Genomic DNA, 25,121 nt, shown 5'->3' with positions numbered 1-25,121 from the left:
TATATATATATATATATATATATATATGACAGCCCAACAAAAAACGGCATTTGTGAATCTGTGACAAATAAAACTGTTCAAGGTTCTGTATGTGTAGGTACAGTTAAATGCTTAATCTCAACTGTAAATTGTAGAGAAATACATCTAGGTGCCATGAAAATATACATATCTTAACAGCCTAGCTGGCTAGCATTCAGCTCCACAACCACCGCAGCTTGGATATTGTTGTACAGCTTTTGTTGACCCCTTTATGAGAGATGGACCCAATCAGTACTTAAAAGCTCTGTCAAAGCCGCATCAGACCAGAAACCTTTGGGTACCGGTACCCAGTAATGCACTTGCTGATCCTTGATCTTTGATGCCAGAAGAGCATTTGTTTTGTAAACTCTATCAGTAAACCAAGGAATGTCTACAACATAACGACTATGTTGTCTATTCACCATTCTGTATGATATTGGGAACACGATGAATGACAGTACAGACTGAATGACAATAACTCTCTTAACATTGGCATATTTCCATTTAGGCTTTCTACAGCACATCCAGACAACAACTGTAATGATAATGAGGCTTGTTCCAATCAGAATGACAGTCTGTTGTGGAACCTCATCATATTGGTTGTGATCTATTGCCAGTGTTGAGGTTAAGAGTTTCTACAACAGCTTGGTATTCTGTCAGAATTTTATGTCTATTAATGTTTTGTCATCTGAAAATATTTGATAAATTCCAAAGTGTATAAAAGTTTGATATTCTTGGCTGCTTCTATTGCTGCACAGCGTTTTGGCCTTGAGGTTTGATTGTCACTTACTAGTTTTGGCGATACCGGTTTAATGTTCGGCCAATTATTCACCCATTTGACATCGAAACTTTCGCAGAACGACAATGTTCATTATTGCTTTTTACTAACGCTTTTATACGACCTAATTTCCAGCACCCTCTCGGAATATCAACACTACATCGCCTACACTCTGCAAAATCCTGATTTAACTCTGCCTGTCTTGAATTCCGTTTGAGTCCTTCCACAAAATAAAATGAGAAAAACTTCTCTGTACTTTTGTCCAATGTTTTTGTCCAATGTTTTCCTCTCAAAACGAAGTTAATGAAAGGAAAGGGGAAAAGGTTCGAAAGGACAAGTAACAAGAACAAAGTAGTAAGACCCAAATGCCATGCTAATATGAGCACATGTAAATAATAGTAGCTAAAAGGCAAATATAAACTACTTTATTTCATTTCAGTTCATTTATGTCACAGTAAGGCCACAAGATATAAGTGAATTGAAAATGAACATCTAACCAATGTCAGACATTTTATTAAAAAGTAATATTATTTACTAATCAAAACGTAGTACAAAGTTAGTTATATGCTTATAAAATAGTGACAAAGTAGGACAAAGCAGAGATGATATATCAATATATTGCATATTCAGAATTTTTATGCCCCCGAAGGGAGGCATATAGTTTTTGAACCGTTTGTGGGTCTGTCAGTCTGTCGGTCTGTCAGTCTGTCAGTCTGTCCGCAATTTTCGTGTCCGGTCCATATCATTGTCATCGATGGATGGATTTTCAAATAACTTGGCATGAATGTGTACCACAGTAAGACGACGTGTCGCGCGCAAGACCCAGGTCCGTAGCTCAAAGGTCAAGGTCACACTTAGACATTAAAGGATAGTGCATTGATGGGCGTGTCCGGTCCATATCTTTGTCATCGATGGATGGATTTTCAAATAACTTGGCATGAATGTGTACCACAGTAAGACGACGTGTCGCGCGCAAGACCCAGGTCCGTAGCTCAAAGGTCAAGGTCACACTTAGACATTAAAGGATAGTGCATTGATGGGCGTGTCCGGTCCATATCTTTGTCATCGATGGATGGATTTTCAAATAACTTGGCATGAATGTGTACCACAGTAAGGCGACGTGTCGCACGCAAGACCCAGGTCCGTAGCTCAAAGGTCAAGGTCACAGTTAGACATTAAATGTCCTTTTTCATGATAGTGCATTGATGGGCATGTCCGGTCCATATCATTGTCATTCATGCATGGATTTTAAAATAACTACGCATAAATGTGTGACACAGTAAGACGATGTGTCGCGCGCAAGACCCAGCTCCATAGGTCAAAGGTAATAAACTCTAACATCGGCCATAACTATTCATTCAAAAGGCCATCGGGGGCATGTGTCATCCTATGGAGACAGCTCTTGTTTCTCTCAATTTCTTGTCCACAGGTGGATGTACCGCTGAAAAAGTACATAGATCAACAATTCTCCGGAGTGGCTATTCTGAGGGCCAGGACATGTAAAATCATCCTCCAACTCTGAGTCAGTCCCCTCTGAGGAATCACCTAGAGGCAGTATCATTAACTGTGAAATTTTCATTGGTACAGTCACTGATATAGGTACCATCTTCCTACATTCTCTTCATCATAGGTTTTGTCCCGCTCATCCTGCTTATTCGTAAGTTCTTTTAATTCCTTCATCATATTCCTATCTCTCGTGATGGCAGTTGCTATACGACTGCCTGCATCTTTTGCCTTTCTGTGTTTCCTGCCATTTGCCTTGGAGGGCCTTATTTTAAGCATCCTGTAATGTTTAGAATGAGCATATAGCAAGGTGTTTTGCCAAGAAAATAAAAATTCAATATAATTTGCATACCAGTAACCTTTAAGGTACTGATAAAGAATATAAACAATTATCCTTGATACACCCCCAATATAAAGAACTGGTAGCAAATAATGTGTATACAACTTGGTTCAAAAGTAAATCATATAGATCTGAACTATATGAAGTTTTGTGTAATCTGATACCATTACTGGCATATCTTAATGAACGATACAATTCAGCAAGATTCATGTATATATAACAGCTCAAAAAAGTAAATACCTCTAATTAAATACTTCCATTTCCAAACTACCAAATGTTCTCAGGTAAATGAAACTCTCTGACCTTCACAAACCTCTGAAGGAATGATTTCTGGTCTAAAACTCGGGAAGCAGCCATAGAACTGTATTAAAATACATTTTGCAGAGATTGTGTAGTAAATATATGAAAAACATTTTTTTCTGTCTTAAAGTTTATTAATACTTTTTTATCCCTGGATACTGTCAGAAGTCAAACATATATCAAGATCTTTACAAAATTTCATGCAGTTGAGGTCTTTCACGCACCTGTTATTTTTGATGCGTAAACCGGAAGTCGGCCATTTTGGAGGCCTCCGCAAATAAACAAAGAAAAGATATATAGTGTTGCACAATTTAATCAATAACTGACGATTGTAGATACCAAATACGTTATTATCATGTCAAAAAAGAGTGCTAAAGAGACTGAAAGTGTGTCAAATAAGTTAATGTATCGAGATGGACTCAAAGATGAAGAGAAAGTGCGTTACGATGAGAAATTAAAAATCTTAGGTGGTTGTGACCCTTACGAGATAGTTTCATGGTCTACGGATGTGTCTCTTTTGCCGCCTGTCACGTACATTGACATTGTAAATTACTTACTATGGACCCCGAGTGTGTATACAAAAGATGAATTAAAAAGTTACAAAGGCTTGGAAGCTTATAACCAGTTTGTGAATGGATGGGTTAGGGACAGGTCGTCAGTTGTGTGTAATGGTTACACTGTTGTCACTGCAAAGGTTTGTACTTTTAAAGTAGTGTTTTACATCTGTAGAGACAAGTAATAATTTAGATACAGAAAAGCAATTTTCAGAAAATGATATAATAACAAGTACATGTATGTCATTCAGTGACAGCAAATGGTATTCCCCAAGGGCATAATGCACAATCCTGGTTGACAGCAAGTTTTTCACATACTAAAAATTATTGACACTGGTTTCGTAAGTTGTAAATGTCAACGGTTGTTAACAATTAAATTTTGTTTGAATTCATATGTTTATTTCTACTTACTATGGGAATAATTTGCTAAAATGTTGTAAACCGGAAATATTTCAGGTACAGTGAGTTGTATGTATGGAACGCAACAGCGCCAGCTACCATAATCATTATTATACCCCCACCAAACATGTTTGAGGGGGGTATATAGGAGGCAGTTTTGTCGCGTCCCGTCCCGTCCCGTCCCGTCCCGTCCCAAAATCTATTATCTCAGTTATTACCAAATGGATTTGATTCAAACTTAAAATACAAGTTCCACCTTATCACCCACATCATGTGACACAAGGTGCATAACTCTTGACACCAAGTTTTCATGAATTATGTCCCCTTTTACTTAGAATTTAAGGTTAATTTTGTTGTATTTTCACTATATCTCAGTTATTACGAAATGGATTTGATTCAAACTTAAAATAGATGTTCCACCTCATCACCCAAATCATGTGCCCACATCATGTGACACAAGGTGCATAACTCTGACACCGAGTTTTCATGAATTATGTCCCCTTTTACTTAGAATTTAAGGTTAATTTTGTTGTATTTTCACTATATCTCAGTTATTACTAAATGGATTTGATTCAAACTTAAAATAGTTGTTCCACCTCATCAACCAGATGATTTGACATAAGGTGCTTAACTCTGACATAAATTTTTTATGAATTATGCCCCCTTTTACTTTAAATTTAAGGTTGATTTTGATGTATTTTCACTATATCTCAATTATTACAAAATGGATTTGATTCAAACTTAAAATAGATGTTCCACCTCATCACCCACATCATGTGACACAAGGTGCATAACTCTGACACCAATTTTTCATGAATTATGCCCCTTTTTACTTAGAATTTAAGGTAAATTTTGATGTATTTTCACTACATCTCAGTTAGTACTGAATGGATTTGATCCAGACTTAAAATAGATGTTCCACCTCATCACCCACATCATGTGACACAAGGTGCATAACTCTGACACTAATTTTTCTTGAATTGTTTCCCCTTTTACCTAGAATTTAAGGTTAATTTTGATGTATTTTCACTATATCTCATTCTGATTGGCTTAGAGCCAAAGGGAAGTAACCTTTTTTTAACTTTTGTATTGAGTTTCTTCCCCTTAAATTCCAGGAATTAGTCTATTTTTAGAAATCCTATTTTTAGATTTTCAGTATTTTAGGTATTTTTCTAACTTTTTTATTATAAGTCCTATGTAGAAAGTGAAAACATTTTTCTGTGGTAACATGGGTCGGTAAGACCTTTTTATACGCCCGTTTGAAAAACGGGACGTATTATGGGAACGCCCCTGGCGGGCGGATGGGCGGTTGGGCGGGCGGGCGGGCGGGCGGGTGGGCGGGCGGCGTCCACAGACCTTGTCCGGAGCATATCTTCTACATGCATGGAGGGATTTTGATGAAACTTGGCACAGTTGTTCACCATCATGAGACGGAGTGTCATGCGCAAGAACCAGGTCCCTAGGTCTAAGGTCAAGGTCACACTTAGAGGTCAAAGGTCAAATTCAAGAATGACTTTGTCCGGAGCATATCTTCTTCATGTATGGAGGGATTTTGATGAAAGTTGGCACAATTGTTCATCATCATGAGACGGAGTGTCATGCGCAAAAACCAGGTCCCTAGGTCTAAGGTCAAGGTCACACTTAGAGGTCAAAGGATACAAGAATGAAAAATTCAAGAATGACTTTGTCCGGAGCATATCTTCTTCATGCATGGAATGATTTTGATGTAGCTTGGCACAGTTGTTCACCATAATGAGAGGGAGTGTCGTGCGCAAGAACCAGGTTCCTAGGTCTAAGGTCAAGGTCACACTTAGAGGTCAAAGGATACAAGAATGAAAACTTTGTCCGGAGCATATCTTCTTCATGCATGAAAGGACTTTGATGTAGCTTGGCAAAATTGTTCACCATCATGAGACGGAGTGTCATGCGCAAGAACCAGGTCCCTAGGGGTAAGGTCAAGGTCACACTTAGAGGTCAAAGGATACAAGAATGAAAACTTTGTCCGGAGCATTTCTTCTTCATGCATTGAGGGATTTTGATACAACTTGGCACAAATGTTCACAGCATGAGACGGAGTGTCATGCGCAAGAACCAGGTCCCTCGGTCTAAGGTCAAGGTCACACTTAAAGGTCAAAGGTCAGATACAAGAATGACTTTGTCTGGAGCATTTCTTCTTCATGCATGTAGGGATTTTGATGCAACTTGGCACAATTGTACACCCATCATGAGACGGAGTGTCATGCACTGGTCCCTTCTTTAAAATTACTTCCCTTTGCTGTTACTATAAATAGCTTATATTGTAACTTTTTCATTACAAGTCGTAGGGAAAAATCGAGACCACTTTTCTGTAGTACAACATGCATGTTACATCCAATTCTGAGGTGTATTTTGAGCTATCTCTACCTGGTAAGGATTTTTGTGTGGACTTGTAATTTTTTTTTTTCGATTTTTTTTTTTTTTTTTTTTTTCTCTTTAAAGATTAACTTCCCTTAGTTGTTACTATAAATAACTTACGTTGTAACTTTTTTATAATTGACCGTAGGGAAAAACCAAGACCACTTTTCTGTGGTACAACATTGATATTACTTTCAAATTTTGGGTGTATTTTAAGGTATCTCTACCTGGTAAGGATTTTTTTTGTGGACTTAGAAAAATAAAAGAATTACAATAATTTCTAAAAAAAACAACATTGTAAACAACTAGAAAATTAAAATTCCATTTGCAAATACAGGTGCTAGTGTAAACAAATTTGCTGTGACGGGCGTATATTGTGACATTCTGCACCCTTGTTTGTATTCACTTTTAGTGTATCTCTAATATTAGAGGTTTAATATATTTACTTGTATTACTATACTTGTATTATACTAGTATTACTTATATGTGGAAGCCCAGGATGAAGTACTCCAAAGTATTTTTAAGATTCCTTATGGTTTCCATTCTTCTGTGACAAGACCGTATGGTGGGGGTATGAGTCACTCCTGTGACAGTTCTAGTTAAGGCCTGATCTTGAGTGGACTTCATATGTTATGGCTGATCTTGTGTAAACCAAAAATGTGAGGGCTTATCTTGAGTGGACTTATATGTTATGGCTGATCTTTTGTGGCTTATATTAAGGGATGATCTTGAGTGGACTTAATATGTAAAGTCTTTAATATTTAAAAAAAGTAACTACGTAGTTTGAAAAAATGCAGTAAGGTAGGCAGTTCAAGGAGTTCAGTTTCAGTGCATTTGTTATTGCCACCTGTAACATTAGTTTCTTTAAATTTCCTCCAGTTGCTGCAAATTAATGTCAGGTCAAAACTAAATTGTAATAAGGGAGATAATTCATAATTATCAGACAGTTATGTTTAATGAGCTCTGTGCTTCCTCCAGTTATGGTGACAACTCTTAAATTCCATTCAGTACTTGCAATTTTTTAAAATGGACAAAAATTAGAAAACTTATGTACCAAAAAGGCAGTCATTCAAAAACTTATTGAAGACAAGAGGGCTATGATGGGACAGTGCCCCCACCCCCACCTCCACCTGATTGCACTGTCTGATCTTGAATATGTCATGATGTCCAAGTTGCCAACATGCCCTAGATTTCACAAAAGATTGATTAGGTGTTATACAGATGAAGTAGAAAATAGGTCTCCTAGAGTATAAAAAAGTTTGTTTGACCAAGTTAACTAACTACCTTTTATCCAGTTTTATTGTTGACTGTAAATCTCTTAAAGACAAACATTATGATATGGTCAGATAAGATCAGGTAGGAAATACAACTTTTAAACTATTTACACGGCTTTTCTTTGATTTGACCTATCAACTTTTTTTTGACATGTCAGAGATGTATAAAATTTAAAATTATCCAAGAACTTTATTCAGACACACATTCTGACAAAGATTCGTTAAGATTGAGCGAACAATATTTCTTGCATACCAGACAGGAGTTTCCGGTATTTTTGCCGGTGCTGGAAAAATCCATCTTACACCCCGGGATGTAAGATGGCTCTTGTGCTGTAAATGACATAATACAAACTACATTATATGTTGAAGATTTATGTAGTAATTTATATTTTATTTCAAAGGACGGAATAAAAATCCAGTACCTTGATAGTTCCTCTTTGTTCCTGATAGTATATTTCTCGATTCAAAACAGGTTATTTTATCAAAAAACCATAACATTATGCTGCAACTGATAAAACAAAACCAGAACTAAACATTGTTATTTGTCTCTGAAACGTCATGACCTCTTTCCTGTTTATGGACGGTGGTTTCCAATGCTTTGTATAAATGCACTACTATAAGAAATAGTTCCAAAAAAAAGAAAGCAGTTTGATTGATCTTATTTTTATTATTATTTCTTGAAATCGGTATGCAAGAAAAAGATTCTGTCACTGGTTGTAGGTTCAGATGTGAATGTCCGGCTCTCAGGTAACAGTTTAGGTGGTAACTCGGCTGGAGCCTCGTTACTGCCTAAACAGTTACCCCCCAAGCCGGAAATTCCCATCTGCACCAACAACCAGTGAAAGAATCTTATATCCTTCTTAAGTGTAAACAAACCAAATGGGGATGTCAGGCTACAGATCATCTACCTGGTACACTAACAGCTCACCTTGAGTTCAGGTGCAGAGCACAAGTGAACAATATCCAGTAAGCAGAACTCAGTGAATAATACCCAGAAAGTAGGGCTTAGTGAAAAATACCTGGAGAGCAGGGCCCAGTGAACTATACTCAGAGAGCAGGGCTCAGTGAACAATAGTCAGTGAACAGAGCATAGTGAATTGTTCATGGTTATGATTTTATCAAGATTAATTACATTTCCTTTTGTAGCTTTGAAGCAAAACTCAAGAGGACAATCCCTTTTGAGCAGAGCTCAGTGAACAATACCCAGTAAGCAAAACTAAGAGGACAATCCCTATTGAGCAGAGCTCAGTAAACAGAATCATCAAGTTTGATAATAGGTCAAAAGCTCTAAACAGTTACAGGACAATGTAGACAGTGTAATGTAATAATCCCCAATGGTGATACCAGCACTCTCCCCTGACCCACTTGAGAAACTATGCCAATGCCAATAACGAAATATCAGTGGTATAGAGTTATCCCCAGTGGTGATAACACCTCTCTACTCTGGCCCATATTAGATGCTGTAATAATGTAATGCTCCAATACCATTAACATAATTTATTTCACACCTATATAATTTTAACCAATTGGAAGCGTTTCTTTCTATCATGTGACAATACATTATAGAAATCAGTATTGTACTGTGTCAGTGTGTCACGTTTTCTTAAGCATGTATAGTAACATCCGAAATTTACAATCCACATTTTCCATTATTTATTATGCCCCTGGCATGTACTGAGGCGGGAGGCATATAGTGATTGTCCTGTCTGTCCATACGAGGTTAACCAAATTGGACCGTTTCGTCTAGCATCAATACCCCTTACTAGAATGACTTGATACTAATGCAGATGTAACCTGTGAGTATTCCTCATCTTCAGACATCACCTGACCTCAGTTTGACCTTGACCTCATTTTGGACTTAGATTGCGTTATATGGGCCATCTCTTGGTTAACCCAATTGGACCGTTTCGTCTAGCATCAATACCGCTTACAAGAATGAATTGATACTAATGCAGATGTAATCTGTGACCATTCCTCATTTTCAAACATCACCTGACCTCAGTTTGACCTTGACCTTGACCTCATTTTGGACTTAGATTGCTTTGTATGGGCCATCTCTTGGTTAACCAAATTGGACCGTTTTGTCTAGCATCAATACCACTCACAAGAATGAATTAATACTAATACAGATGTTACCTGTGACATTCCTCATCTTCAAACATCACCTGACCTCAGTTTGACCTTTACCTCATTTTGGACTTAGGTTGCTTTGTATCGACAAGGATGCCACTGGGGGCATCAAGCGTTTATTGAACGCAGCTCCTTGTTTCATATTGGACTCAAGTCCCAAAAATCCATATCTTTTTCATATAATATTGGATGGGACAACTCTTCTGATTCCTTATAAGGAGATCTGGAATTACTTCCCTTGTATATAGTGGCAGCAGTAAATTTTTTTGAAAAAAAAAATGCGATAACTTTCTTATTTTTTGAATGAAATATGTTAGTGTAAGCATTCAATTTCTTAGTTAGAACGCTTTCCTGGTTTTGGTTCAAAATTTCAGGGAAAGTTATTTTCGAAATCTTTTTGCACCAAGAGTAGATCAAAATGTATAATATAATAATAAAAATGTATTATACAATCGCATAATATAATACGGCAATCCAGAGTGGCGATAGCACCACTCCTATCTGAACCATACCAGAGGCTATATCACTATCAATATCATAATATAATAAAGTAACTATGTTGGTAACAGCACCATTCTCCTCTGAACCAACCAAAGGTTTTACCAATAAAAATAACATAATATATATTACAATAATCCAGAGCGGTGATAGCACCACTTTCCTCTGAACCATACTAGAGGCTATGCTAATACTTGAGCCATTAATATAATATGGCAGTCCCCAGTTGTGATAGCACCATTCAGATCTGAACCATACCAGAGGCTATACCAATATTTATGCCATAATATAATCCGGCAATCCCCAGTTGTGGTAGCACCATTCACATCTGAACCATACCAGAGGCTATACCAATACTAATGCAATAATATAATACAGTAATCCTTAGTGGTGATAACACCACCCACCTCTGAACCATACCAGAGACTATACCAATACCAGTGCCATAATTTAATACAGTATACATGTTGGTAAATAACAATCATATTTGCCGCACATAAATATGGCATGTCAAACGTTGCTAAATTATATATATATGTTATTGTACCCCCCGACAACAAAGTTGTAAGGGGGGGTATACTGGTTTCAGGTTGTCTGTCTGTTGTCCGTCTGCCCGTAGACCAATTTGGCGCCCATCTCCCCTTACCCCCTTGACAAATTTAATAAAACTTCCACAAGGATCAGTCCAACAGTAGTTGTGATGGGGCATGTTTGGTTCTTTAAAAAAAAAAAATTTGCGAGTTTGGAATTTTTTTTTTTGATACTTACTAATACATAGCCATCTTGTGCGCCCATCTTCCCTACCCCCTTGACACAATTTAATGAAATTCACCAAGTGTCAGTCCCAACGTGTTGTGCAGGGGCTGTTGGGTTCTTTTAAAAAAAAAAATTGCAGAGTTAGGGGACTTTGTTTTTTTTTTTACTATTATATACATAGAAAATTTTGGCACACCACTCTCTATCCCCTGAAAAATTTAATGAAACTTCAACAAGTGATCAGTAAAACAGTGTTGTGCTGGGGCTGTTAGATTATTTCAGAAAAAAATTGCAGGTTATGGGACTTTGTTTTTTTTTTTTACTTATTATTGACACAATCTTGTGTGCACCTTCTCCTCTCCCTTGACCTTTAATAAAATTAACAAGTGATCAGTACAACGTAGTTGTGCTTGGGCATGTTAGGTTTCTTTCAGCGAAAAAAATTGCAGAGTTATGGGACTTTTTTTCTTTTAACATACTATGACATACAGTTGCAAAAGAATCTTGGGTCCCTAATTACCAAACCTTGCAACTTTAATAAAACTTCACAAAAGTGATCAGTCCCAAACCCCTATTGTGCTGGTGCAGTTACATTCTTTTAATAAATTTTTGCTAGTTAGGGGACTTTTTTTTTTGTTACTATCTGTTAATACGTCTTATACATACAGTCCACAAAATTATGCAATCTTGTGTGCGTCAAATTGCAAAGTCGTGTCAGTATGCGGGGGGTACTTTTACACCTTTATGATAGCTCTAGTTATTATTGTATGTTTGTTATTTTTATTCAAAGTCTGGTCTCATTGTTGTTAATATCTGAGATTCTATTTAAAACGTGCATCTTATTCTATGTTATTGATTGTATAAAAAAAGTATAGCATCGCTGCATAATCTTGGTGGTGATAACACCACTCCCTCTGAACCATACCCGGGCTATAAAATACCAAAGCAATAATATAATACGTAAACCTTGGTTTTGTAGCATACTCACCTTGAACCCTACCCGAGGCTAACCAATACCAATGACATAAAAAAAAAAAAAAACATGCAAATTTCACAAACATGTGAAGTTTTTAAGTCACCCCTCATACGCTTGTATGTTTTAATTTAGGGCACTCTTGTGCAAAGTTGAAAAAAATGCCCAGGAACTTCAGGCAAAGCAGCTGATGGACACTTTTTTTTTCCCAAAAGCAAATTGTATAACCCCTTTTGGGAAGTTTGCTATTTTGAGAAGAAACCCCAAAGGGCAAAAAGGTTCCCAAAAGACCCCTTTAAATGCTGTCCGTCTGGTTGATTATATGATTATTTCTGATGTGTTGTATGCTTGTTTTTTTGTGCTGCTAGCTCGTGAAAATTTCTTCTCTAGTTTTGTCAGCCCCAAAGGGTCATCTGAATCTCACTACATTTCCAACCATGTGGTTGAAAAATTTTATATCTTATTCTTTGTTGACAGTTTCCTTTTTTTGCTCCAATAGATTTTATAGCATCTGTGTTGTTCAGTGAACAAAGAATTTATTTTTTATGCCCCTGAGGATGCATTTAGTTTTTACTTTCCGTCAGAATCTCAAGTTTGATAAAAGGTCAAAGCTCTAAACAGTTCGGGGGCAAGGGGAGACATGAATGTAAAAATCCCCAAAGGTGATACATCACTCCCCTGACCCACTGAGAAACTATGCAATGCCAATAACGAAATAGCGTGGATAGGTTTTCCCCAGGGTGTAACACCACTCTACTTGGCCATTTAGGCTGTACCAAAACCATTAAATAATTTATTTCACCCTTTAATTTTAACCCAATTGGAAGCGTTTCTTTCACATGTGACAATACTTATAGAAACCCGTATTGTACTGTGTCACAGTGTGTCCGTTTTTTTAAGCTATTAGTAAAATCCGAAATTTTCAATCCACATTTTCCATTTTTTATTTGCCCTGGCATTTCTGGCGGGAAGGGGGATTGTGATTTCCTGTGTTCGTTTCAGGTTACCCAAATTGGACCCTTTTCTGCATCAACCCCCTTACTAGAATGACTTGATACTAATGCAGATGTAACCTGTGAGTATTCCTCATCTTCAGACATCACCTGACCTCAGTTTGACCTTGACCTCATTTTGGACTTAGATTGCTTTATATGGGCCATCTCTTGGTTAACCAAATTGGACCGTTTCGTCTAGCATCAACACCACTTACAAGAATGAATTGATACTAATGCAGATGTAATCTGTGACCATTCCTCATCTTCAAACATCACCTGACCTCAGTTTGACCTTGACCTTGACCTCATTTTGGACTTAGATTACTTTGTATGGGCCATCTCTTGGTTAACCAAATTGGACCGTTTCATCTAGCATCAATACCGCTCACAAGAATGAATTAATACTAATTCAGATGTAACCTGTGACCATTCCTCATCTTCAAACATCACCTGACCTCAGTTTGACCTTGACCTCATTTTGGACTTTGTTTGGTTGCTTTGTATCGACAAGGATGCCACCAAGAGCATCAAGCGTTTATTGAACGCAGCTCCTTGTTTCATATTGGACTCCAGTCCCAAAAATCCATATCTTTTTCATATAATATTGGATGGGACAACTCTTCTGATTCCTTATAAGGAGATATGGAATTACTTCCCTTGTATATAGTGGCAGCAGTAAAATTTGTTGGGAAAAAAAATGCGATAACTTTCTTATTTTTAGAACGCTTTCATGGTTTCGGTTCAAAATATCAGGGAAAGTTATTTTCGATTTTTTTTGCACCAAGAGTAGATCAAAATGTATAATATAATAATAAAAATGTAATATACAATCGCATAATATACCGATATTTATGCCATAATATAATTCGGCAATCCCCAGTTGTGGTAGCACCATTCACATCTGAACCATACCAGAGGCTATACCAATACCTATGCAATAATACAATACAGTAATCCTCGGTGGTGATAACACCACTCACCTCTGAACCATACCAGAGGCTGATTATTAATATCATAATTGGTACACACATAACATTTTATCAGATCAGTAAGAGGTAAAAAAGCAATACAGTCATAAAGCTTTCGTCACAACTTACGACATTGCAAGATTTTTATTTGTTGGACAAGAAATTTTTATCTTAGCTCTAGAACTACAGCCATCATTGGCAGTAAAATGAAATAGTACAAAATTATCTTTGTTTGACAATGTTAGATAAAAATATCCAAGCATATAAGATAGATTCAGCATGGCAGATATGGAAATATCCAAGCATATAAGATAGATTCAGCATGGCAGATATGGAAATATTATTATTTGATGAGCAGGATAGTGTTTGTTGTTGTGTATAAAAAGTGTATAATATAGGACAAATTTCATGCTTTATAATAATTTTCTAACTCCTAAATCTTTCATGGTTATTCATTACACTAGACAGTAATGCTTCAGTAAATTTGGTCTTGGAAGGTGACATAAAAAGAGTACATTATAATCTGAGAATTGCCATGATAGGAGTCAGTGTGTTGTTTTTTCAGCCACTGTAATCTGGAACTGAAGGAGGATAACAGCCATTGGTGCTACACCATGCTCTATTATTTTTTACAAACAATACATTTCTTAAGACTGCTTATACTAAATAGGGATGGCATCCCTGCATAGCTTTTTCCCTCCTTGTGCAGACTCTGAATCTTTTGTAAGGTGTATGTAATAATTAAGTACCTAGTGCTTAAAGAAAGCTGTTGCAATGGTGTATTGCCACAAAATTAAATATTCGGGTAAGGATATACTTATTCAATATTTTTGTCAATGCTTGTAGCCAGGATGGTTTAGGCCAAAATCCAAGCGCAAAAAGACTACAGGTTATGATATATAAAGCTATTATTCTTGCATTTGTAATATTCACTGTTAGAGATATGGGTAGGTTAGGGCTAACAAAAAAAACTTGTGTTGGTTTCAGAAACTTACTTATCACAACATTTTAAGGATGGTTTTGAGCCGTGTTTTTTGGATAAATTTCAGTAGATAGGATGATAAGGCAGTATAAGCTTTTTTAGAACTGCCACTGTTTGTGTGAAAGTGCATTGTATGATTGTGTTTAAGTCAGCCCTCTCACATAACAGGTAACAGGGTTATTGCCATATTGTCATTTTATGTGTGCAACAATTGTAGCCAGGCTGTTCACTAAGTTTTGGAAATAATTCCATCATCAGAGAGGGCTGCATCTCAGGACATATCATTCTTTTATATTTATAGGATATTATTTTAGAACACTGCTTAAAAAATAATTTTTGTGTTCTCCAAAGATTTTTTTTTCCAGTATTGGTAGGGGAGAACACCTGAATTTTATCTGAGAGTTTAGGACTGTGGTCTGGTAACATGAAAAGCCAAATATGAATAAATTTTTAATTGGCTACTGGTTAAGAATGAATAACATTTCTTTATATTTCTTGCCATACTTCATATTTTCTCCCCCTGATAATCTTAGCCTTTGTTAAGGGATATGGTTATTAGAAATAATACAAGGTTCAATACTGGCTACAGGTGTTTATGAAAACTACCTTATCACCAGCATCTAAGGGCATTTTTGGCAACGTTCATTCATTTTTGGGACGAAATTTCAGATATAGGAAAGATATAGTAGGAATAGGAAAAATTTCATCATTAAATATTTTTGTAAGTTGTATATAAACAAAAAAAGTGTGCTAAGAGCCTGTGTGCGTGTTTCTTGACTGCTGACTAGATACTGAAGCATAAAAGAATGCCAGAAATCTTTTGGCTCTTTTTGGGTTTATATATAGACTGGGGCTGACAATGGACGTGTAGTATTCTTTTTTTATTTTAGCATGTCAAACTTGACAGTCTTATGGATGACAACACTACATGTCATTATGCTTGCACTTAATGGATGTAGCAGTAAGTTAATGCCCGAAGATTGGTAGGAAAAATCCTCATCTAAACAAGTTTACTAGAAGTTATAGATAACACGAGTTTAGCTATTACTCCTTTTCTGCATTTTACGGTTTAAACCATTGTTGGGGGGGGCTATTAATTGTGTTGATATTATTTTATCATATAGAAGTATTCATTTTATAGGACTTTGGTAGTGTGGGTCAGTTAATTAATGTATAACGATGTTGTAACTGGATATGGTCTAGAAGTAAAACTACCACTTCTTGCATTTAAACATATTTGTTAGTGATTGGTTTGATAAAGAAAGAAATACTGGGCAACTGGTTTCAGAAAACTACCATATCACAATACTTTAAGGGCAGTTATTGGCCACGCCGTGCTTTAAACACTTTTCTGTGCTCCAACGAGCCATAACAAACGCTGCACGTGCCTGGATTTTTAAGTTTTTTAACTTAAATTTAAAAAAATAGGGATTCATGGTAGAAAAAGGTAAATGTTCCGCATAGACTTTTTATTAAAATGGCTATTTATAGGTAATTTTGAATTAACGTATAAAGTGGATCACAGAATAAATGGTTAACTGTTTAAAAAAAAAAATAACCCTGTTAAACATTATAAGTAAATGGACTGTTCAGTGAATGAATGATGATTTAAATTATGAGCAAAAAAAGATGGATGAATGTGAATGTATTATTTTGTAAAAAAACAGTGATTGATGTTGAATGAATTACTTTGTAAAACACAGTTGGTTTAATACCAAATTCTAAATTTCTAAAACAATTGAAGACTGTAGTTATATCAGTGATATTGTAAAACAGTGGCAGGATTAGATTATGTTGTCTAGGAGTTACTTCTGAAAATCTGGTTTGATTTTTTAAGCACCACTGTGTTTATTTTGATAACTAAATGGAATGTTTTTAGTTGGCTTTAATTTGTATCACAAGAGCACATATCTTTTAGTGGTTTTATTTTGTAAAAATACGTGGCCCCAAGTCATTTATGGAATGAATCTGTAAAATACAGTGGCAAAGTCATTTAATGGAATGAATCTTTAAAATACAGTGGCAAGGTCTTTTAATGATTAAGTTTCAAGGTCTTAAAGTGGATTTAAGACTGTTTTGTTTGTATATAAGGAAGATAAATGTGTTGAGTTTATAATAATAATAATCATAATAATAATATTCTTTTGCATATTCTGCCTGGCTAAATCTATTAATAGTGGTATTTGATCCTGGAAAGGTTTGATTCAAATAATGTTATGTTTTCAGTATCAAGTCCATATCTTCTTGCTTAATTTTTTCAAGGCAAATGTCAGAATTTTAGAGTTATGGCTTATTCATGAAGTCATGTTGGCAATGCTTGTTCAAAGATTAATTCAAAAAAAAAAATAAATGATTCAAATGACAGAATGGAAGTTGGCAGATAATGCCAGTTGCCCTAGATACTCATTTATCGGTCGACTGTGTACTAGTAAAGTAACTTAAGCTCTGTGGATTTATGTAACACTCTTGTTGCGATCAAGTACCATAAACACAGTTTATTATTCTTAAAGGGTACGCTAGAATTTCCCTGTTTATGAGATTGGGCGAAAATTTTCCCCAATAAAAGAATTTCTTTAAACTTTGTATATTGAAGGGCAATCATCTAGAAACAAAAATTTGCAATAAAAATCATAGGCACGGTCTGGAAAAAGAGTTATCTGCCTTGAAAACGTCCATTTTTGGGGGATAATGCCTTTCATGGGCAGTTAACTCTTTTTGATACCGGTGTGACCTATGATTTTTATTGCATATTTTTGTTTCCTTTGATGGTTGTCCTTGATATCCAAAGTTTGATGAAATTTGTTTAGTGGGAAAATTATCGCACCAATTCTAGCATTCGTCCTTAATTTATCTATCAAGATAATAATAGGATGGAGATGGTTATGTAGTTCTGTCGGCTTCAGTAACTGATTGGGTAAATAATTAATTGTTGCAAAATTAAACTCCAGATCATCTAATGTATAAGATGAGTGGTGGCACCTCTGTGCACTCAACAAAGAAATTAAAGACACAGTTTTTTTCTGGGACAAAACATAAGTGTATCATCTTTTGAATGACACAAGCTAATTATGTTAACCAATATTTACACCCCAAACAGCTGGATGTTTAGTAATGTTTGGTTGATTATTAAGCATACCTCTCATGAACTTTTGTAATTGTACATTATTGCTACAGTGATCTCCACATATTGAGGTATAAGCATCTACCGAGCATGTGCAGTTCCTAAAGGCACTGTATCTTAAACCTAATGAATACAGTTGCGTCAAAGTTTAAATGTTACTTTTTAGCTCATCTGATTTTTTGAAAAAATGATGAGTTATTGTCATCATGAGCAGTTGTCGGCACGGTGTCGGGTTTTATTTATTTTTTTGCTGGTAAGTTTTATGTTTAGGTCAGCTTTCTCTAAACTATCAAAGCTATTGCTTTGAACTTGGAAATACTTGTTCACATCATAAGCTGACCTGTATAGAATGAAACATAACTCAATCTTGCTTTTTGCAGATTTTTGGCCCCTTTTGTACTTAGAAAAATATCAGATTTCTTGGTTAAGTTTTTTGTTGAGATCAACTTTTCTCCTAAACTATCAATGCTTTGCTTTTGAAACTTGGAATACTTGTTCACAATCATAAGCAGGACCTGTATCATTCAAGAAAAATAAACTCCATCTTGCTTTTTGCAAGAATTATTGCCCTTTTGGACTTAGAAAATCAGGTTCCTTGCGTTAATGTTTATGTTTAGGTTCAGCTTTTATCCAAAACTAATCAAAAGCTTTTCCTTTTTAACAACTTGCAACACTTGTTTCACCATCAAAAGGCTGACCCTGTACAGCAAGACATAACTCCAATCCTGCTTTTTGCAAGATTAATGGCCCCTTCTTTTGGACTTAGGAAAATATCAGATTTATTGGTAAAGTTTTATGTTTGGTCAACTTTTTCTCTTAAACTTTCAAGCTATTGCTTTAAAACCTAGCAACTCTTGTTCACATCATAAGCTGACTGTACAGCAGCAAATAACTCCATCTGCTTTTTGCAATAATTATTGCCCCTTTTGGGACTTAGAAAAATCATTTTCTTGGTTGAATATTATGTTTAAGTCAACTTTTTCATAAAACTATCCAAAGGCTATGCTTTAAAACTTGCAGCAGTTTTTCACCATCATAATTGGACACCTGTTACATCCAAGAACATAATTATCCTAGCTTTTTGCAAGAGTGATGGCTTTTTTTAGCTTAGAAAAAAACATGGGTAGGGACAATATTTCTATTATACAAAAAAAATCAGATGAGCGTCAGCACCCGCAAGGCGGTGCTCTTGTTACAGTCGGTCTAACTGAATCAACTGATTTCCAATAACAAAACGATATCCACCGTTTGATAACCAACGCGTATTGTGTCCGAGTGGACTGTCTCCATCCATCAGGTGATAAGATCGGCAGACTTTCTCGAAATTCCTTGCTTGAGGAATGCTTCACTGATATCTGAAAACACACAGCACCTTTTTCTCAGTCTCAGTATTGTTTGTGGAGCCTGAAGGTAATCCCTGGTTGACACTTAAATGAAGCAAGTGAGGCCTCAATTTGTGTAGTCTAAATGGGGGTCTCCAGTATCGCTTTCTGCTTTGTTCCTGCACAATCTTCTGTAGATTGCTTGGTAGTAAATTGTATTGCGGGGAAACATTTCATGAACGCATTGGACCAGTCTAATGATGAAAGTAGCAAATGCACACCGCATATGGATTAGGGAGTCTTGAAAGCATATCTGTCTGTCTTCAAAATTGAGTATAGATGCAATAAAAACCCATTTCAGGAGACCAGATTTTGAACACTATATATGATTTTACTGAGTATTGTGACATTCAGGCATTGTTTTTCATTTTATAAGATAAGCTGTTTACTCACATACTATCCCGCAATATGGGCATGAGTCCTTAATGAATTGTCTCCTGATATAGTGTTATAAGTGTAAATACGGATGTGAGTATTGTGCTTATTATCGCATAAAGTCAATAAACCTAACTGACAAGATCATTAATATGAAGTGTTTGTTTGTCTGGCGACCAGACCTCATTGGTGCTCAGGTTCAAGTCCTAAATACAAGCGCCATACCCCACACATGGTTCTTTGCTTGCAATAATGGTGCAGCAGTTCGGTTCAGATGTGAAATGGATTTTTGCCTTCAAATCCTGTGCCTTCACCGGGTTCTATAGTGGTTTCAAAGATCCATCTGTCTTTGGGACTGCAGTGGCTCTATGTCTTTTGTATGTCTTTGACGCTACTTTCAACTAAGCACTATTCAATTTGTGCTGGCCTTCGTTGTTTGTTAATTTTATGACCCTGCATTCTATGATTGCGGGGAGGCATATAGTGATTGTCCTGCGTCCAGTCGTCTGTTTGTCCATCAGTACGAAGGTTAAACCAATTGGAACACGTTTCGTCTAGCATCAATACCCCTTACTAGAATGACTTGATACTAATGCAGATGTATCCTGTGACCATTCCTCATCTTCAGACATCAACCTGACCTCAGTTTGACCTTGACCTTGAACTTGACCTTGTTTTGGACTTAGGCTGCTTTGTATCGATAAGGATGCCACCGGGGGCATCAAGTGTTTATTGAACGCAGCTCCTTGTTTGCGCCTCTTTCTCCTGCAGTGGTGCACCAACCTGGTTCTCCAGAGTAAAAAAGTCATCAAAATCATCCATAAATTCATTGTCCGACTGCTTCCCAATTTTGGATTTGTACAAACAGATTCCCAGAAAAGATCGTCTATATCCAAATCGTCTTCTTCCTCGCAGACCTCGGACGTTCCCTTCATTTTCCCCAGTTTAGTTGGCAGTTCATCTGACCCACAAGCCGTTGCAGAACGCTTCTGCCTGACCATTTGTTCTTGCAAGTGACTAACTGCTGATGATAACTCTTTTATCTCCAATGATTCTCCCTCAAACGCACAAATTGAAGCTCTAAATGTCTCCAGAAAACGTTTGCTCTTTTGATAACTTGTCAAGTTGTTTACCCCGCTTGGCAGCAAATGTGCCTGTCCGGACACATCATTCCGCTGGAGCCACTCGGCTTTTCTGTTGTCCTCCCTGTATTATTAGACATCACACTTTGTGACCTATAAATGAAATTGAAACGTGCATAAGAGTCCCGGTAGATGACATAATTGCTGATCTAAAGATATATTATGCATAAACGATCTAAAACAAAATTATATACATCAGCGATAATTTATGATAGCAGATTCTTTCTGACCAAACTGACTCTCAGATCGAAGCCTGCTTCTGTCAAAAAACAAAGAAGATGCTCGACTTCTTCGGCTAAAAGCCGTTTGAAAATACTGAAAACCAATTCATGTTTGGTAAATGCTGTCCTGGCAAATTTAATAGAACAGAAGTTCATTCTGTGTTGTCATTCAGACTCTGAATTAATCAATAGAGCATTTGTAAGCAATAATGGCCGACAATCGATGTGTTGATCGATTCCTGAAAAGAAAAATAATCAGTAATTACGATGATGATATCTTATGAATCTTACCTGAGACCACCACCAATTAATTGGTAATGGATGTGTCTTGATGTTAGTATGACAAAGACAACATTCCCAATAAAAAATCATGCTAAGTATAGACTGAAAGGTCAAGGTCACTAGGTCAAAGGTCAAGGCGCTGCGGGGGGTATTTGTCACCATTAGTGACAGCTCTTGTTTTTTATTCGGTTATATCTAAATTAAATACTTTCTCCATTTCATTCCAGGTTCTCCATTCCCAATGGCTAAGACCTTGGATCATAGGTGACAAGTCCGGACAGGTATTAGGTGCTCACTGCACATGTATGGCTGGACTAGGCGAGGCATGTACCCACATAGCCGCTTTGCTGTTTGCAATTGATGCTACGGTTAGAATAAGAGACTCGAAAACTGTGACTGACGAAAAAGCGTATTGGTTGTTACCCTCCGCAATGAAAGCAGTGGAATATAAGAAAGTACAGGAAATTGACTTCACATCTGCAGAAACTGCAAAAAGAAAATTCAATGCAACGCTTGATTCCGTCACATCCCCATGTGTGAGTAAGCCACCAGCAGATTCTCCCGTACCATCAACCCCTATTACACGCATTACAAGAACTCTCGGTTCATCCCCATGTGTGAGTAAGCCACCAGCAGATTCTCCCGTACCATCAACCCCTATTACACGCATTACAAGAACTCCCGGTTCAAACCCTAGGGAAGATAGAGTGCCCGAAGCCTCTGATGAGGATATGGATATACTGTATAAGAAATTTTTTGAATCTGGCGCGAAGTCTGCAATTTTGTCTATTGTTGAGCCGTATTGTGACAGTTTCGTACCAACGGCTACCACTAGTGACTTTCCAAAGGTCTTGTCAGAGTTAAGGGACGACAAATGCTATCAAATGAACTATAAGGAAGTTGTTGATCATTGTGAAAAAATTGAAATTTCATGTTCAAAGGACCAAAGTGCTGCTGTAGAATTCGCCACTAGGGACCAAAGTAGAAGCAAGCTTTGGAACTCCTTCCGAGCAGATCGCATTACAGCTTCCAGGATGAAGTCGGTGTGTAGCACTGATGAAGCAAGCCTAGCCCCAAGCCTGATTAAAGCTATCTGCTATCCAGATTTAGTAAAATTCAAAAACAATGCAACAAAGTGGGGATGTGAGCATGAGAGAATGGCTCGTGACCAGTTCCTACAGGCAATGTCGACTGTGCATGAAAACAGTCGTGTGGAAGATGTTGGATTCACCATATCTACATCACAGCCATTCATTGGTGCCTCTCCGGATGGAGTATTTACATGTGACTGCTGTGGAACAGCCACGGTTGAAATAAAGTGCCCCTTTTGTATTCGCGATCAGAAGTTGAATGATTGTAAATATCTAGACAGTAACAATGGAATGTTAACTTTAAGTAAGAGTCACGAATATTATTTTCAAGTACAAACACAATTAGGATGTTGTGAAGTAGAAAGGGGATACTTTGTGGTATGGACGGAAAAGGACTTGCACATTGAAGAAATTATATTTGACAGTGATCTCTGGAATACTATGTGTGAACGTTCTAAAAAATTGTTTATATCTGCCGTACTGCCAGAACTTGTAGGAAATTTTTTTTCCAAAATACCGACTCAGTTTAGCAGACCGCCACTTGTTTCAACTGAAAACAAACTCAAATTAGGGGACAATATACCGGTAAACACAACTGATTCTAGGAAGAGGGCAGTCAATGAAGCTGGGGAGGAGATCTATTGCTATTGTGAGCAGGTGGAGCATGGGAAAATGATTGGGTGTGATAATGATGACTGTGAAATACAATGGTTCCATTATGCTTGTGTCAAAATTGAAAAGTCTCCGCGTGGCAAATGGTACTGTCATGACTGTAGAAAGTTGCCTCAATGTAAAAGACAAAAAGTAACCAGAAAAAAGTAAAAATGAAAGCTGACATAACAATAAACATTTTAATTGGTATATCATAGTCATTACATCAGTGAATGCAACGTATAAATTTGGCTATTTTGAATAAACAACCTTGTTTGAGATGAGACAGATTTATATACATTGTTATTATTTATGTATGAATATATGTCATTCTGTCAACTTACAGAAATTTACCTATACCCTGACTTTTCTGTACATGTTTAAGGTATGCTTCAAATAAATTAGTATTTCATAACCTAATAAATTTATTTATAAATATTATATTTTATTGTCTTTTAGCAATTTATTTACTACTGAAAGGTAAATTTTATTTATGTCAATCCTATTTCCATAGGCATTACTTTAAATGACAATGACCTCCACATTTAAGTGGCAACTTCCCCACTGTCATAGTGGTTGAGAATAAAAACAATACCGATATGTCCGTCAAACCAGTTTAAAGTGAAACAGTTCTAAGTTTTACATCATGCTATAGCAGGTTTTAGTTAAAATCAACAACTGAGTCGCAAAGATTGACAAGCCCACAACACACTGTGACAATTTTATCAGTGACAGTTTTTCCAACAGAGTCTTTGTTCATGAGAAAATTTATTGGTAAACAACCATTTAGTATAGTGTACTTTTGTCGAACAGATCCAATAACTCGTTCCACATGGATCCTTGAATATGCCAGTTTGCAAGTCGCCTCTACATCAAGAGGAGACAACTGGTCTCTTCCTTTAGTGAATGCTGGAATTTTTACTTCTGCACATACCGATCCAACATTGTCTCGTACATCAAACCCGCGATCGGCCAAAACAAGATCTCCTGGTAAAAGTTTATTTAAAAAGCCGCTGTTTTCTGTTATGTACTTGTCGCTAACACGACCGCCCTTATGCATCAGAAATGTAAGAAACTGTGCCTATGAGAAATTTTATAGTGTGATGGTGCTTGTATGAAACCAATGTTTCAGCCTGGCTTTCAAGTCCTTGTTGGTTTATCCAATAATACACTCAAAACAGTCGATTTTTTATAACAGCCACATTTTTTTTCCAAGTTCTTTCGAAACTCATTGCTGGTTTTTTGTAGTAGCTTTTCACGTACTGGCCATTTGATTAAATTCTTCATTGTTTTAATAGCTGAAATTGTTATGAAGAACCAGTGACTGTTTTGTTAACTCATAGACAATATCAGATTCTTGGTTAAGTTTTATGTTTAGGTCAACTTTTCTCCTAAACTATCAAAGCTATGCTTTGAAACTTGGATCTTGTTAACCATCATAGCAGACATGTAAATCAAGAACATAACTCCATCTTGCTTTTTGCAATAATTATTGCCCCTTTTGGACTTAGAAATCAGTTTTCTTGTTAAGTTTTATGTTTAGGTCAGCTTTTATCCTAAACTATCAAGCTTTTGCTTTAAACTTGCAACACTTGTTCACCATCATAAGCTGACCTGTACTCAAGAAACTAATCCATCTGCTTTTTGCAAGATTTATGGCCTTTTGGACTAGAAAATATCAGATTTCTTGGTTAGTTTTATGTTTAGATGAACTTTTTCTCTTAAACTATCAAAGTATTGCTTGAAACTTGCAACATTGTTCCCATCATAAGTGACCTGTACGCAAGAAATAACTCCATCCTGCTTTTTGCAATAATTATTGCCCCTTTTGGACTTAGAAAATCATTTTCTTGGTTGAGTATATGTTTAAGTATACTTTTCTCATAAACTATCAAAGTATTGCTTTAAAACTTGCAACAGTTTTCACCATCATAATGGACACTGTACATCAAGAACATACTCTATCCTGCTTTTTGCAAGAATGATGCCTTTTT

The 25,121-nt window shown here is 36.5% G+C and overlaps 1 protein-coding gene across 1 annotated transcript; it reads left to right on the top strand.

The window, feature by feature from the left end:
• Window positions 1-157: 157 nt before the first annotated feature.
• On the top strand, window positions 158-23,648 carry LOC123564267 (uncharacterized). The gene is made up of 2 exons (XM_045357684.2): window positions 158-3,633; window positions 21,613-23,648. Exons 1-2 carry the CDS (start codon window positions 3,295-3,297, stop codon window positions 23,296-23,298), a joined length of 2,025 nt encoding a protein of 674 aa, XP_045213619.2. The 5' UTR covers window positions 158-3,294; the 3' UTR covers window positions 23,299-23,648.
• The last annotated feature ends 1,473 nt before the right edge of the window (window positions 23,649-25,121 follow it).

This window comes from Mercenaria mercenaria, chromosome 2 (genome assembly GCF_021730395.1).
Source record: "Mercenaria mercenaria strain notata chromosome 2, MADL_Memer_1, whole genome shotgun sequence".
NCBI lineage: Eukaryota > Metazoa > Mollusca > Bivalvia > Venerida > Veneridae > Mercenaria > Mercenaria mercenaria.
This window is presented reverse-complemented; position numbering and strand designations above follow the sequence as displayed.